General features: G+C 37.6%; 1 protein-coding gene across 6 annotated transcripts in view; it reads left to right on the plus strand.

Moving 5' to 3' along the window:
- The window catches only part of WTAP (WT1 associated protein), a 29,418-nt gene that overhangs the window by 1,393 nt on the left and 12,988 nt on the right, over window positions 1–15,037 (plus strand). For 4 of the 6 annotated variants that reach the window (XM_054492271.2, XM_054492275.2, XM_054492272.2 and 1 more), the window contains exons 2-4: window positions 7,949–7,986; window positions 10,638–10,693; window positions 13,734–13,792. In XM_054492271.2, the coding sequence (XP_054348246.1) occupies window positions 7,957–7,986; window positions 10,638–10,693; window positions 13,734–13,792 (145 nt within the window). In that variant the 5' untranslated portion in view covers window positions 7,949–7,956. Of the gene's footprint in view, window positions 1–5,396; window positions 6,959–7,327; window positions 7,987–10,637; window positions 10,694–13,733; window positions 13,793–15,037 lie in introns of those variants that run through there. The other 2 variants (XM_063666799.1, XM_063666800.1) reach the window with 2 other exon arrangements.

Raw genomic sequence — 15,037 nt, forward strand, 5'->3', positions numbered from 1 at the left:
GTCAAGGACTAGCATAACTGTGATTATGAAAAAACAAAAACAAAAAACTATTATTTAGTCTGGTAGGGAAATACTTCGATGAGTATGTTACAATTGGAAGTTGTATATGTGCCTATTTTATCTAGTTTTAGTTAATTCCATTGCTTCGGAAGATAAGTGGACGTCATAGATCCATCACAGGTTCTCGTTTTTTGGATTTTAAAATTTTGACCATTAAGTTTTCTACGGTAGATAAACATGTTGTGGACATTTAAAACCGTAATTTAAAACTATGAGTGAAAAATCTTTCCAAGATGGATACATTTTAATTCATTCAAGTAGCATCTGATTAGCCAAGTCGGGGAAAGATTATTGCAGTCCGCAAGTTGGCTTGTGTGATAAGGTTGAGGTTACATTTTAAGGGTTTGGGTAGGTGTGTTTCTTACAGTGCTCTTATATATTAAGGTATCTTAAGCAGACACATGGTTTAAAACTTCAGTATTTTTAGTACTTTTTCATTGGCAGAATTTGGACAAGCTACCAGAATTGCTAACTCCTAAAGGATAAAAGTAATAATAATAGTGTGTCCCAGGCACTGCTTATTTTTACATGGCTCTTTTATGTCTAGCTTTTCCAATTCAACGTTGAGTCATGTTTGCTGAAAATATTTTTGTGTATCGTTTGTCAGAAATAAGCTGGTAGAGATGAAACAGAAAATGTGTAAAAAGCCCTGTGATGTGGAGATGAGCATTGTCACAATTTGTACAGTACATTAAAGCGTTCAAGGTCTCTTATGGTCTTGTATGTAGTATTGAATCCCCTTCAATATATTGTTAAGCAGTTTTGATCATTATGTATTTGCTTCTTGCTCCTCAAAATTGTATGTTAGTTAGTAGGTCCTTCAGCAAAACAAGACTGAAGATAGTATTTTGGTTTTATTCTTGTTTTTAATTTTTTTAGTTGTCTCCAACTTTTCTGCCTCTAAATATTTTGTTTCTTGTAGTTACTAAGCTCAACACAGAAAAACTTTTCAGTATCTCCACAGTAGTATACTTCATTGTGTATTGTGTATAACAAGGTGTTCCATCTGACTAAAATATATTGCTATAAATATTTTCTGCCTTTGAAGATGTAGTTAATAGAATTTAATCTTTTCTAAGTGCACATTGAAGTTGCCTTTTATGTTCATATTATGTTCATATTTTATTTGAAAAATCTGTATAGCATTTTTATTGTGCTGAAAGCATTAGTATTTGCAGCACTTTGTGAGGCAGGCAAAATTATCTTTTTGCTGAGTTGGAAACTGCAAGAGTTAAAAGACTTGCTTGGAATCACACATGGCAGATAGAGGATAAGGAAAAGATGGCCTTTCAGTTCCTCATCAGTACCTTGCTACTACAGTGTCTGAAGATTGGTGTCTTATATTCAGCTATGATTTGTTTCACCAAGGTACTGTGTCTTCTTACTGAAGTTGTTTTGGCTGGCGCTTGCCTCCTTTCAGAGGAAACTGAGTTACCTAACTTTATGATGCTAAGAGCCAGGAAGGTACTGGGATCTGGGATGCTAGGCACCTAACCAGTCTAGACTGAACTCCATACTAAGCTGTTTTTCTATGTTAAGGCATCAAGAGTAGATGGTGGTCCTGATTTTCTGAGATATATTATCTCTGAATTATCTACATAAATAACTGAAACCTTTATGTAATTTTAAAACTAGTCAATCATGTTACCACCCTTTTGAGGGGCACCAAATTTGAGACCCTTACCCCCAATTTATTAATTAATAGCTGTTTTAATCACCTAATAGCTGATCATCTAATGACTAACAGTCATTTTCATCCTGGAAAATGGGAACTAACTTTGACTTTGAAAAGTGCTGTTATTAAATGTGTGATTCATAAGAACTGAGCATATTTTCTTTATTATTTTCCTCAGGATTCAACTTTAATTGACTCCAAATGATGTTATGGTCATTCTATTTTTCTGATACGAGAATAGATTGTTCTGAGAACCTAGAATATTCATTGCCTTTATGAATCTAGAATTGACTTTAAATGGTTAGTGTGTTTGTCATTTGCGCTAAAAAAAAAAAAAAAAAATCGCCCTGGGGAATACCAAACTTCTCGGTACATTCGTGTGGTGTGAAAGTCAAAATTGCCAGTTAGGTTCTATTTTGACCAAATAGTTGAATGTTGTAGACAGTTGTAAATTTTGAACCTGTTCTAATTTGCCTTTTGCCAGATGGTGCATTTAACTTCGTGGCATATCATCGACTTTCAAGGAAAGATTTACTTTTCGTCAGATTAAAGTTGAGGAAGGATTTTCTTTCTAAATACTGAGGCTCTGAATTTCCCAAGTTGGATACCCCAGACGGCTAGAGTGATCTTAAAAGTGACTCTGAGAGTTGACTTAGGAAGTGTAGACATTTATCCAAAATCTGCATTTACTCCTGACTTACATTACAAATACAGAATTTTATTTTTAAAGAAAATCTCAATAAAAAGCACCATTTAATTAAAATCTACTCAACATCAAACTTTTTAAAAAGAACATAAGCCAATATCAGGAGTTGGAGACCAGCCTGGCCAACATATTGAAACGCTGTCTCTACTAGGAAAAAAAAAAAAAAAAATACAAAAATTAGCTGGGCATGGTGGTGCGTGCCTGTAGTTCCAGCTCCTCAGGAGGCTGAGGCAGTAGAATCGCTTGAACCCGGGAGGCGGAGGTTGCAGTGAGCCGAGATCATGCCCGTGCACTCCAGCCTGGGCAACAGAGAGAGACTCCGTCTCAAAAAAACAAAAAGAAAGAAAAGAAATTTCAGTAATTGCAGGCTGGGCATGGTGGCTCACAACTGTAATCCCAGCACTTTTGGAGGCCCAAGCAGGAGGATTCCTGAGCCCAGGAGTTCAAGACCAGCCTGGGCAACATAGCAAGACCTCATCTCTACTAACAAGAAAAAAAAACAAATTAGCTGGGCTTGGTGGTTCATGCCTGTGATCCCAGCTACAAAGGAGGCTGAGGCAAGAGGATCAGTTGAGCCCAAGAGGTGGAGGCTGCAGTGAGCCGTGATCGAGTCACTGCACTCCAGCCTGGGCGACAGTGAGACTCTGTCTCAAAAAAAGAGAGGAAAAAAAAGAAAATTTAAGTAACTTCTGTTTAGAATTCTAAATATTGGAGATGCCAAAGAATTCTGCAGTAAGTGTTAGAAACAGTCAGGAGGACAGTATGATTATTAACCTCAACCTGTGGATTATCTCTTCAGGTTTTTCAAGAAATACTGAGTCTGTGTTTTTGATGGGGAGAAGAAACTATTAATTAAATGCCCATTTTGTGCCAGTTACCATGCTAAAGATTAATGTCTGTCTTCAGAAATAGCACAGTATTTGGGCCCTGGTTGTGTGGTAATTCTTTTTGAGATGGGGAAACTGAGGTGCAGAGATTTTGCTACTTTTGTATTTGCAAAGTTGACAGCCTGTTTTAGAATACCAAGGTTATCAGAACTTTCTTCATGTGTTTCTCAGTCCTTTTAATGCCCTTTAAAAACAGATTATCATCTCATTTTTTGCTAAGCTTACAGTTAATTTTATTTTAGTGGAATAAGAATATGGATACCTGTCTTTAAGAAGAGAGTAAGCAAGTAAACCTAGGGGAAGTATCAGGTTGTAGAACCACATACCGATGATCCTTGCCAAAATCCTGGCATAGGAATTTGAACCCTGGTGTATGAAAAGTCTGCCCTTTGCATACTCAGGTTTCGCATCCCGTGAATGCTGTATTTTTGATCCGAGTACTGTATTTTTTAATCTGAGTTTGATTGAAAAAAATCCACATATAAATGGACCCATGCAGCTAAAACCTGGGTTGTTCAAGGACCAACTATAATAACTTTCATAAACTGGAATTTATATTGAATAGCATCCATGATACTTTAATATTACAACTAAAATTGTACATACTGAATAGGTAGGATGCCCAGTAACTAGATAAAAGGTATACCACCTAGCCATAGTGATAAATATAGCTGTATTCAAACTGTCATTCACAGATCTCTACCACAGTACCATGAAGTTCCATGAAGTTCCATGAAGTTCCATGAAGTTCCATGAACTTCCATGAAGTTCCATGAACTTCCATGAAGTTCCATGAACTTCCATGAAGTTCCTGGTTGGTTCTCAAAATTTTATGTTCGCATATACATAGATACAGATACTGATATACTGGTTAAATATGTACAGCTCAAATAGCTAAAGTTGTCTTTAAGATTTTTTTAAATTAAAAATATTATTGGCCAGGCGCAGTGGCTTACACTTGTAATCCCAACACTTTGGGAGGCCAAGGCAGGCGGATCACCTGAGGTGAGGAGTTCGAGACCAGCCTGGTCAACATGGTGAAACTAAAAATACAAAAATTAGCCGGGCGTGGTGGTGGGCGCCTGTAATCTCAGCTCCTCTGGAGGCTGAGGCAGGAGAATCGCTTGAATCCAGGCGGTGGAGGTTGCAGTGAGCCGAGATTGCGCCATTGCACTCCAGCCTGGGCGGCGGGGGCGGGGGGGGGGGGGGTCTCTGTCTGTCTGTCTGTCTCTCTCTCTCTATATATATATATATATAGTGTGTGTGTGTGTGTGTGTGTGTAAAATTGATATTTAGCTCTAGATAAATGGGAAATTACAAGGAAATGCCAGATTTGATATCTGGGTTCTAAGACTTTGCAGCCTAATGCATGTGTCATGCTGAAATAGAAGTAGTTATACATGTGGAGTTAAATACGGTGATGGTTTCTCAAATGATTAAAATGACTGCCACCAGGTTAAGGTGGTTACAAAGCAGCTTTCTATAATGGCAGCAGAGATGATAAACTGGGCAACAAGGGTCATAAAGTAGGCAGGAACCAAATTAAAGAAAAAAAGAATAATATACATTTTATATCATAGTAATATAGTTTATGTCTTCATAGGACTGAGTGACTTGCTCAGTGAAACAGACTGTATACAATTAGCTCAGAAACAAATACTGAGGTTTTTATCTGTTTGCTGTATCCCTTGAGAAAGATTAAAGAGGGAAGGCAGGGTGCAGTGGCTCACACCTGTAATGCCAGCACTTCGGGAGGCCGAGGCAGTTGGATTGCTTGAGCCCAGGAGTTCGAGACCCGCCTGGGCAGCATGGTGAAACCCCGTCTCTACCAAAAAAAAGGACAAAAATTAGCTGGGTGTGGTGGCACATGCCTGTAGTCCCAGGTACTCAGGAGGCTGAGGTGGGAGGATCACTTGAGCCTGGGAGGTCAAGGTTGCAGTGAGCCATGATTGCACCACTGTACTCTGGTCTAGGTGACAGAGCGAGACTCTGTCTCAAAAAAAAAAAAAAAAAGCCCAGCACGCTGGCTCACGCCTGTAGTCCCAGCACTTGGGAGGCTGAGGTGGGCAGATCACCTGAGGTGGGCAGATCACCTGAGGTCGGGATTTCGAGACCACCCTGACCAACATGGAGAAACCCTGTCTCTACTAAAAATACAAGGAAGTTAGCCGGGCGTAGTGGTGCATGCCTGTAATCCCAGCTACTTGGGAGGCTGAGGCAGGAGAATTGCTTGTTTGTGGTGAGCCGAGATCACGCCATTGCACTCCAGCCCGGGCAACAAGAGCGAAACTCCATCTCCCAAAAAAAAAGATTAAAGAGAAAAAGAAGCAAGCCAGTAATCTAAGATCAATTTATGATTTTTCCTCTAAATTCAACACAGTTTACTTAATCTGAAAACCAGGGTTTAATAACAGTATGATTAGAATGTTTCATTTATAAAGTGGAGTTGAGATTGTACGTAGTATAAAAAATGCCGTTGGAAGATTATCTCCTTTTGAGGAATCTCAAAATCAAGTGGGAGAAATCAAGTAGTCTTGGTGTGTGTGTGTTTTGTTTGTTTTAATGAGAGACAGGGTCTTACCACATTGCCCAGGCTGGGTTCAAACTCCTAGGCTCAAGCAACTCTCCTGCCTCAGCCTCCCAAAGTGCTGGGATTACAAATGTGAGCCACCACACCAGCCTCAAGTAGCTTTCGAGATGACGCCACAGCACTCCAGCCTGGCAACAGAGTGAGACCCCATCTCAAAAAAAAAAAAAATTCAATTTAACATACCAAGCTTTTGGTCAAATTTCTAGTAGTTTAGAATTTATAAAAAGTATGGGTAATTAAAATAAACCATTAACACTTTAAGGGAACATTCATGAGTATGCTATTAGAAATAATACCTAGGGCTGGGCGTGATCCTTCCACAGGTAGTCCTAGCTACTTGGGAGGCTGAGGTAAGAAGATGACTTGAGCCCAAGAGTTCAAGACTAGTCTGGGCACTATGGTGGGTCCCCATCTCTTAAGAAAGAAAGAATAGGAATAACTAAATTAGTATAAGAACTAATTACTTAATTTGTATAAGTTATTAATATGCCAAATGCAATTTAGATGCTTTTTTAAAAGAGCACTGGTACTCAGAACCCTGATTCAATTTTTTAATCCTCATAGAATTTTTATATAAAGATTTTATGTTTGTCAGGTTAGCTCTTCATGTTGTATACTTTTTTTCCAACCTTGTATTTTAATGTGGTGTTTAAGGTATGTTTATTACACATTTTTTCTTTGTCTTTTTTTTTTTAGCGTGTGGATTTGTAGTTTAATGAATAATAGCTGCTATTAGCATTCGTTCTAAAAAACAGCATAATAAAGTGTTCCCTACTTGTATTCATTAACCTATCTTTGAAACAGGGTTAAGTGAATTTTGTATAATAAGCTAATTTTGAGATACAAAATATTTGGCATAAAATTAAATACTGTAGGAATATTTTTATTAAGTTGTGACGTACATGTGTATGTGAGTTTTTGTTGTTTGTTTGTTTGAGATGGAGTCTCTGTTGCCCAGGCTGGAATGCAGTGGGGCGCCATCTTGGCTCACTGCAACCTCCACCTCCTGGGTTCAGGCGATTCCTGCCTCAGTCTCCCTAGTAGCTGGGATTACAGGCGTGTGCCACTACGCCAGGCTAATTTTTTTTATTTTTTGGTAGAGACCGGGTTTCACCATGTTGGCCAGACTTGTCTTGAACTTGTGACCTCAAGTGATCCACCCACCAGCCTCCCAAAATGCGGGATTACAGTTGTAAGCCATCATGCCCAGCCAGTGTAACATATATTTTAAAATATATAATAGGATGGGCGTGGTGGTTCATGCCTGTAATCCCAGCACTTTGGGAGGCCAAGGCGGACAGGTTGCAATGTCAGGAGTTTGAGACCAGCCTGACCAACGCGGTGAAACCCCGTCTCTACTAAAAATACAAAAATTAGCCAGGTGTGGTGGCACGTACCTGTGGTCCCAGCTATTTAGGGGGCTGAGGCAGGAGAATTGCTTGAACCCTGGAGGCAGAGGTTGCAGTGAGCTGAGATCGCGCCACTGCACTCCATCCTGGGCGACAGAGCGAGACTGTGTCTCAAAAAAAAAAAAAATAAAATATATAATATGTCTAAAAAACTATTGGGCAGTAGGAAATTATGGCTGTGGTGGGTACTACCTTACTTTAACAACATAATGCTATAAAAGGAAAGACTTAAACTGGTATTACCCTTTTATAGCCCCTTAGCAACATGCCTAGGATACTATTTGAGGTCATTATATTTCTCTTGACCCTTTATGGCGACATCAAATGATTTGAATGGCTGATCAGCTTTTTTACGAGGGAATTTGTAAAAACTACCCAATAACTATAATAATGGAAGATGTTAACAAAGGAGGATCTGGGTACAGAGTGTATAGGAACTCTGTAATATCTTTGCCACTTTTTTGTAAATCTAAAACTATTTTAAAATTGTTTATTTAAATTCTAATTATTCGAGAGTAATTTAGTTCACTAATAAATTGATTTGAAAGAGTCAGTATTTTTTATTCCTACTTTCACTGGAAGAAAATCAATTGAACTTGTTTTCCGCAAATTTTTTTTTAGGATTCAAGATGACCAACGAAGAACCTCTTCCCAAGAAGGTATGGGTTTTGGTTTTGGGTTTTTTTGTTTTGTTTTGGGTTTTTTTTTTTTAAGCAGTTTTAAGCACTTTTAAAAATATAGACTTGAAGGGATTATCATTGTTTGCTTATTTTTCATTTCTTTGCCTTTATAACAATAATAGCATTGGAGTTGTACAGTGTGCCAGATTTTGTATCTTATATCCAGTATATTTTTAGAATATTTTCAGATTTTGGAAAACTTTAGTTATAATAGTATTCCCATGGTCTACTCTGAATGTTCATTATGTGAATATTTCCAGGTGCATGTATACAAATAATGTCACAAATGGACATGAGTATATTATTCTTCTTTTCCTAGTGTAAATCCCTTTGATTGTCATTAAAAACTACTTTATTTAAAAAAATGGTTATAGCTAATTTTCAAATTCTACCTTTTTCTCTGAAGTTTTGTTGTCTAGTCTCAAATCTCCCCGTTGTGCATTCCTACCTCTAGTTTAGTTACTCTTACATACACACACACACAGTGGCTGTTATAAAAGAGGTAACATCGTCTCTAGGAGGAATTTGTGATTCAATTGGGAAAGCTTACTAAACTTAATATTTAAGTGAATAATTTAGATATTACAGAAGTTTCCTATTGTGGAGTCAAATTACTCATAAAATGAATAAGGGATTGTACTATGCTTTCATAATCTGAGAATTACTGTGTGCTCCCTCTGGTACCCTTTGATTTTCCTCCCTTGGAACAGGGTCTTGCTCTCTCGCCCAGGTTGGAGTGCAGTGGTGCAATCTTGGCTTACTGCAGTCTCCGCCTCCTGGGCTCAAGCGATCATCCCACCTCAGCCTCCTGAGTATTTGGGGGCTACAAGTACGTGCCACCACGCCCAGCTAATTTTTGTATTTCTTGTAGTGATGGGGTTTTACCATGTTGCCCAGGCTGGTCTCGAACTCCTGGGCTCAAGAGATAGCCACCTGCCTCTGCCTTCCAAAGTGCTGGGATAATAGGCGTGAGCTGCCTCTGGCAGCCTTTCAGTATATTATCCTATAATAGTTCCCTCATTCCATTTTATGGTAATACTATTTTACTGGTTAGTATTATAATTTGAAACATTTTTAAGGAAAAAAATTTAAGTGTCTTGTAAGGGAATACTAATAAAGCCTTTATTTTATTTTTATTTTTTATTTTCTGAGATAGGGTCTCACTCTGTCACCCATGCTGGAGTGCAGTGGTACAGTCTTGGCTCATTGTGGCCTCATACCCCAGCTTATGCGATTCTCCCACCTCTGCCCCCGAAAGTAGCTCAGACTACAGGTGTGCTACTATGCCTGGCTAATTTTTGTATTTTTTGATAGAGATGGGGTTTTGCCATGTTACCCAGGCTGATCTTGAACTCCCGAGTTCAAGATATTCTCCTGCCTCTGTCTCCCAAAGTGCAGGAGGCGTGAGCCGCAATGCCCAGCCAAAGCCTTAATTTTATACTGAGGTAGGAGAGGTATCTCACCTTTACAGCCTTTATTTGGTGTAGTGAATATACTGTTTCTCAATTTTTGAAGAATGTTAGCTTATGCCCTTATTTCAACTTTTTGTTTTGAAATTATTATAGATTCATAGGAAGTTGCAAATAAATGTACAGAGAGGTTCTGTGCAACTTTCACTGAGCCTGCTTCATTGTTAACATCTTGCGTGACTAGCAGACATCTCTAATAACTATGAAAATCAGGGAATTGACATTGGTACAATCCACAGAGCTTATTCACATTTCACATTATACTTGCACTGTTAGTGGGGGAAGTGGGGAAGAGCTATATGCACTATTATCATGTCTAGCTTTGTGTAACCATCATTAATCAAGATACATATCTGAACTATCACCATAAAGCTTCATCCAGTTATTCTTTTATAGCCACATCTACCCCCTCCGTCTCCATGCCTGACCCCTGGCAACCACTAATTTATCTCCATTTGTATAATTGTTACTTCAGAGTGTTATATAAATGTAATCATGTAGTATGCATCTTTTTGAGACTGTTTTTTTTCCTTCCACTTAGCACAGTTTCCTTAAGGCTTATACAAATTGTTTCGTGTATGAGTAGTCCTGTTTCTTTTTATTGCTTAAAGTGTTCCATGGTGTGGCTCTATGATAGTTTAATCATTTGCCTGTTAAAGGACATTTGGATAGTTTTCAGTTTTTTAGCTTTTACAAGTGAAGCCGCTTGCATGTTAGTTTTCATTTCTTTGAGATACATGTTTAAGAGTGCAACTGCTGGGTTGTATGGCACATTCATTTTTAGTTGTATTAATAAAAGGAACCGCCATACTTCTTCAAATACCATTTTTACATCCTCACCTGCAGTGTGGGAAACTAGTTTCTCTGAATCCTCACCAGCATTTGCTGTTGCCACTAATTTTTATTTTAGCCATTCTAATCAGTGTGTGGTGATACCTGGGGTTTTAATGTGCATTTTCCTAATGATTGTGCCGATTGTTAAGATACCAAATAGTTTACCTTAAAAAAAAAAAACTTTTGTAATAAAATACTTTTTTTTTTAAATCATAATATGTACTGAGCCATTTAAATCTCACACTCGGGGGTTGTTTCATAGGTCTCATTATAGAACTTTGTGTCTTCAAGAAGATCACTAAATTCATATTGTAATTCTCTTTATAGGTTCGATTGAGTGAAACAGACTTCAAAGTTATGGCAAGAGATGAGTTAATTCTAAGGTAAAATGTTCTTTGTTCAAAAACAAAGTCTTTCTATAGAACATTATATTGTGACTCTACACTGTAATTGTCTTTGTGCCAGATATTGTTTTTAATGTTGTTATATCCTCAAATAATTCAATGTACTTTTTGAGCATACTATGACCTATTTCTTATATTAACACTGAGGAAAACGTAACACTTTAAAGAACTACTAGGAAGCTATAAGTTTAACAAATATATGGCTTGTTTTGTGTAGTTTTTCCTTTCGTGTTTAACATTTGAAAAATAAATGTAATCCTAAAAGATGCACTTATATTTATGGAAGAAATACATAATTTACTAATGAAGTGAGGTTACTTTTTCTTACTAGCGTGACCTTCACCAGCTCATATAACTTAATACTCTTCATTTTCTCATCTGTAAGTTGAAGAGGTTGGGTTAAGTTATTGTTAAAGGTGACTTCCAGTTCTGAATTTCTGTGGTTATCTTGTAAATGTCTTACAAAAGCAGATTGTCAAGTACAGCGTATAATCTTTTTAGGTCGTGTAAGAAATCAGGAAGTAGGATGTTCTGTGTTTTATAACTTATATTCTTTCTGTATTTTATTGCTATGGTTAGTAAGTTTCTTGATAACTTTTAGATAAAAATAAAATGAGTGTTTTAACAGGCTGAAAGTGGAGGAGAGAAAAGATGTTTTGTGAGATAGGCTAACACAGATTTTGTTGTTTCCTAGAGTGTGACAATTTCCTAATTTCACCTTTGGACAGCTACTGTATTATGAACACACTTTTTATCTTTTTTTTTTTTTTTTTTTTTTTTTGCCATAATCTCATACATAGGAGAGTTTCCATTGCATACCTTTGTCTTTCTGCACATAAAATTTAAATTTTTGGTATTCTAAAACACTTCTGTCTTACGCTGAAGTATATACTTAAGATATACTACTACTCAATGCTGGGTTTTTTTTGTTTGTTTTAATGTGCGTATAAATTATAATAGAGGTGAGGTGTTGCTCAGGCTGGTCTTGAATGCCTGGCCTGAAGTGATTCTCTCTCCTTGGCCTCCCAAAGTGCTGGGATTACAGGCATGGGCCACCATGCCCGGCCATGATTTTTTTTTTTTCCCCTATCTCTGGCATTGTACACTTTTTTTTATGCCTTCTTACATAATTGCTCTGGTTAGTCTGTGCAGTCATTTTCTTGATTTAACTGTAGGAGGGGAAAAATCAGTAATCTTAATAAAGAATCATAGAAATGTTTTATTTTAAGATACTTTTAAGGTTTCTAAATCATATGCAGTATATTTCCTTGCGGTCAGTTTAACATCTTTCTTTAGGGAATTCATGTAAGACTTTTAGGTGAGTTTTTTTCTCTTTAATTCCCTTGGAGATTTTAAACCAGCTGCTACTTATTTAAGTAGTCTGTGCCTTCTATCCTTGTGCTATACATGTTCTTGCTTCAGTTTTTATATTTTTCTGTTCTTCTAAAATAAATTGTTCTTTTATAGCCTCCACTGAAGACCTTTCTCTATACATCCCCAAATATTTGGTAAACTGTATGTGTCCTAGGTTGTAAGTGCCATAAAAATAAAGCATGGCCTTGGCTGAACATTAGTGTTCATATAGAAAGTGGATTAGTTTGGTATTAGGAAGGTTTTTCTTTTTCTTTCTTTTTTTTTTTTTTTTTTTTTAGACAGAGTCTTGCTCTGTCACCAGGCTGGAATGCAGTTGCGTGATCTCGGCTCACTGCAACCGCCGCCTCCCGGTAAAGCGATTCTCCTGCCTCAGCCTCCCAAGTAGCTGGGACTACGGGCATGCGCCACCACGCCCTGCTAATTTTTTTGTATTTTCAGTAGAGATGGGATTTCACTGTGTTGGCTAGGATGGTCTCGATTTCTTGACCTCATGATCTGCCTGCCTCGGCCTCCCAAAGTGCTGGGATTACAGGCATGAGCCTTTTTGTTCATAATGTTGTAATATTAATAACTCATGACAAGCCTGTTTTTAAGATTATAAAATGGTTTTCTAAAGCCAAATTTTAATTAACTGTACCTGAAGAGCAGCTTGAAAACATGGCTCTTAAGTATGCAGGATAGCAGACATTCAGGGCAGGGTACTTTCCATTAGGAACTGCCTAATAAGACTAGGAAAAATCTTTATTGCTAAGAGGACCTAGCAGTGTATATATTCAGGGCAGAGAAGTATAATGAAGAAAAACGGTCCCGTTGTATTCTGATAGCATATGGCATTTATGCAGGTTTCTGACAGTTAGATGTGATTGTTAAATTACAGTCTTGAAAAATGTTATATTCTCCCCCTGTGTTTACAGGCAGAAATTGATATTACCTTGAGAAGAGTCACATGGTATTTTCACAAAAGAGCCAAGATAAAGAACCTTCAATTCTACATAATGAGGCGCATTTCTAATATGCCTTTTGTTCTAAGTGGACAACATATGAAAGCAGCAGTAGGATTTTTTTTTTCAGCTTCTATAATCCAGGATTATCCTGAACATCATCAGTGATACCAAAGTGAATCTGGGGTTTGATCTCACCCAGAGCATGCTTGGCATGTTCTCAGCAGAAAACACCTTCTCTATATATCTCCTTTTACCTGTTTCCTGTAAAATGGGAAGGAATAATGAGGGACTACTTTATTATCAGTTAAACTAGATTTAGGCCGGGTGTGGTGACTCAGTCCTGTAATTTCAGCCGTTTGGGAGGCCAGGGTGTGAGGATCATTTGAGCTCAGGAGTTCAAGACCAGCCTGGGCAACATAGTGAGACCTCATCTCTACAAAAAAATTAGCCATGTGCCTTTGGTCCCAGCTATACAGGAAGCTGAGGCAGGGATATCGTTTGAGCCCAGACCCTGTTTGCGCCACACTGCAGTCCAGCCTGGGGGACAGAGCAAGACTCTGTCTAAAAAAAACTAGATTTAAAATGAAAAATCCAGAAGAATGCTCAGTGTTACTAAAATCTGTGAGTTTATAGATATCTTCTAGTTTATTTAATAAAAACTATTTTATCGTAACAACTAATGTATGGATTTTTTTTATTAGATGGAAACAATATGAAGCATATGTACAAGCTTTGGAGGGCAAGTACACAGATCTTAACTGTAAGTTTGAGTTTTAGCTTCCTAAAGACTGAATAATCTCTTTGATTGTTGTTACAATCAAAATTGGTTTTATTAAAGCAAATGTAATTTTTCTCATGTTTTATTATAAGAACTATACATAGGCATTGTGTTGGGTGCAAGAAAATATAAAGATGAATGAGACACAGTCTCAGTCATTGGAGAAGACAGACGTGTAATACTCATGTAATGGCATGACTTAGCAAAATTATATGCAAGGTTCTGAGTATAGATACAGTAACTCAGAACTACTTGAAACTTTTCTTACTTGTCCCTAACCCTTTCTGCATAGGAATTTGACTTGAAGCATGAGTTACTAGTCTAGAAGAGAAATAAATAGAAGCAACCAGTAAGATTTATGACAGCTTAAATCAATATATATAACTTAATTATATTTAATATATACAGATTTTTTTAAATTTGCTGAAAATAACAAAGTTATCATTTGAAGCCATTTTAGTCTGACTTTTTATTGTTTGAATCACATACTATTTGTTGAGTATAAAAACCAATATATACTGTTTTCTAACTTCAGAAGGGTTAATACCCTGAAATTCTAATTTTACATGACCATGTTACCCATAGAAGTCATGAACATTATGAAAGTTTAAGGCTAGGCACAGTGGCTCACACCTATAATCCCAGCACTTTGGGAGGCCAAGGTGGGAAGATCACTTGAGACCAGCATAGGCAACATAGGGAGACCTTGTCTCTACAAAAAAAAAAAAAAAAAAAAAAGGCAGGAGGATCATTTGAGCCCAGGAGGTCAAGGCTGCAGTGAGCCCTGATTGTGCCACTGGACTCCTGCCTAGGTAACAGAATAAGATCCTGCCTCAAGTTTAAAATATGAATTGTCCAGCAGTTATTACTATTTTATTTATTTATTTGTTTGTTTGAGACAGGGTCTCGCACTGTCGCCCAGGCTGAAGTGCAGTGGCACAATCTGAGCTTAGTGCAACCTCCGCCTCCCAGGTTCAAGTCACTCGCCTGCCTCAGCCTCCCAAGTAGCTGGGATTACAGACATGCATCACCACGACTGGCTAATTTTGTATTTTTAGTATAGATGGTGTTTCACCATGTTGGTTAGGCTGGTCTCAAACTCCTGACCTCAGGTAATCTACCCGCCTCGGCCTCCCAAAGTGCTGGGATTACAGGCATGAGTCACTGTGTCCAGACAGCATTTTTATATTAAATAGGTTAAAACATACTAATCAGGATTTTGTGAAT

This window comes from Pongo pygmaeus, chromosome 5, assembly GCF_028885625.2.
Source record: "Pongo pygmaeus isolate AG05252 chromosome 5, NHGRI_mPonPyg2-v2.0_pri, whole genome shotgun sequence".
NCBI classification, from domain to species: Eukaryota; Metazoa; Chordata; class Mammalia; order Primates; family Hominidae; genus Pongo; species Pongo pygmaeus.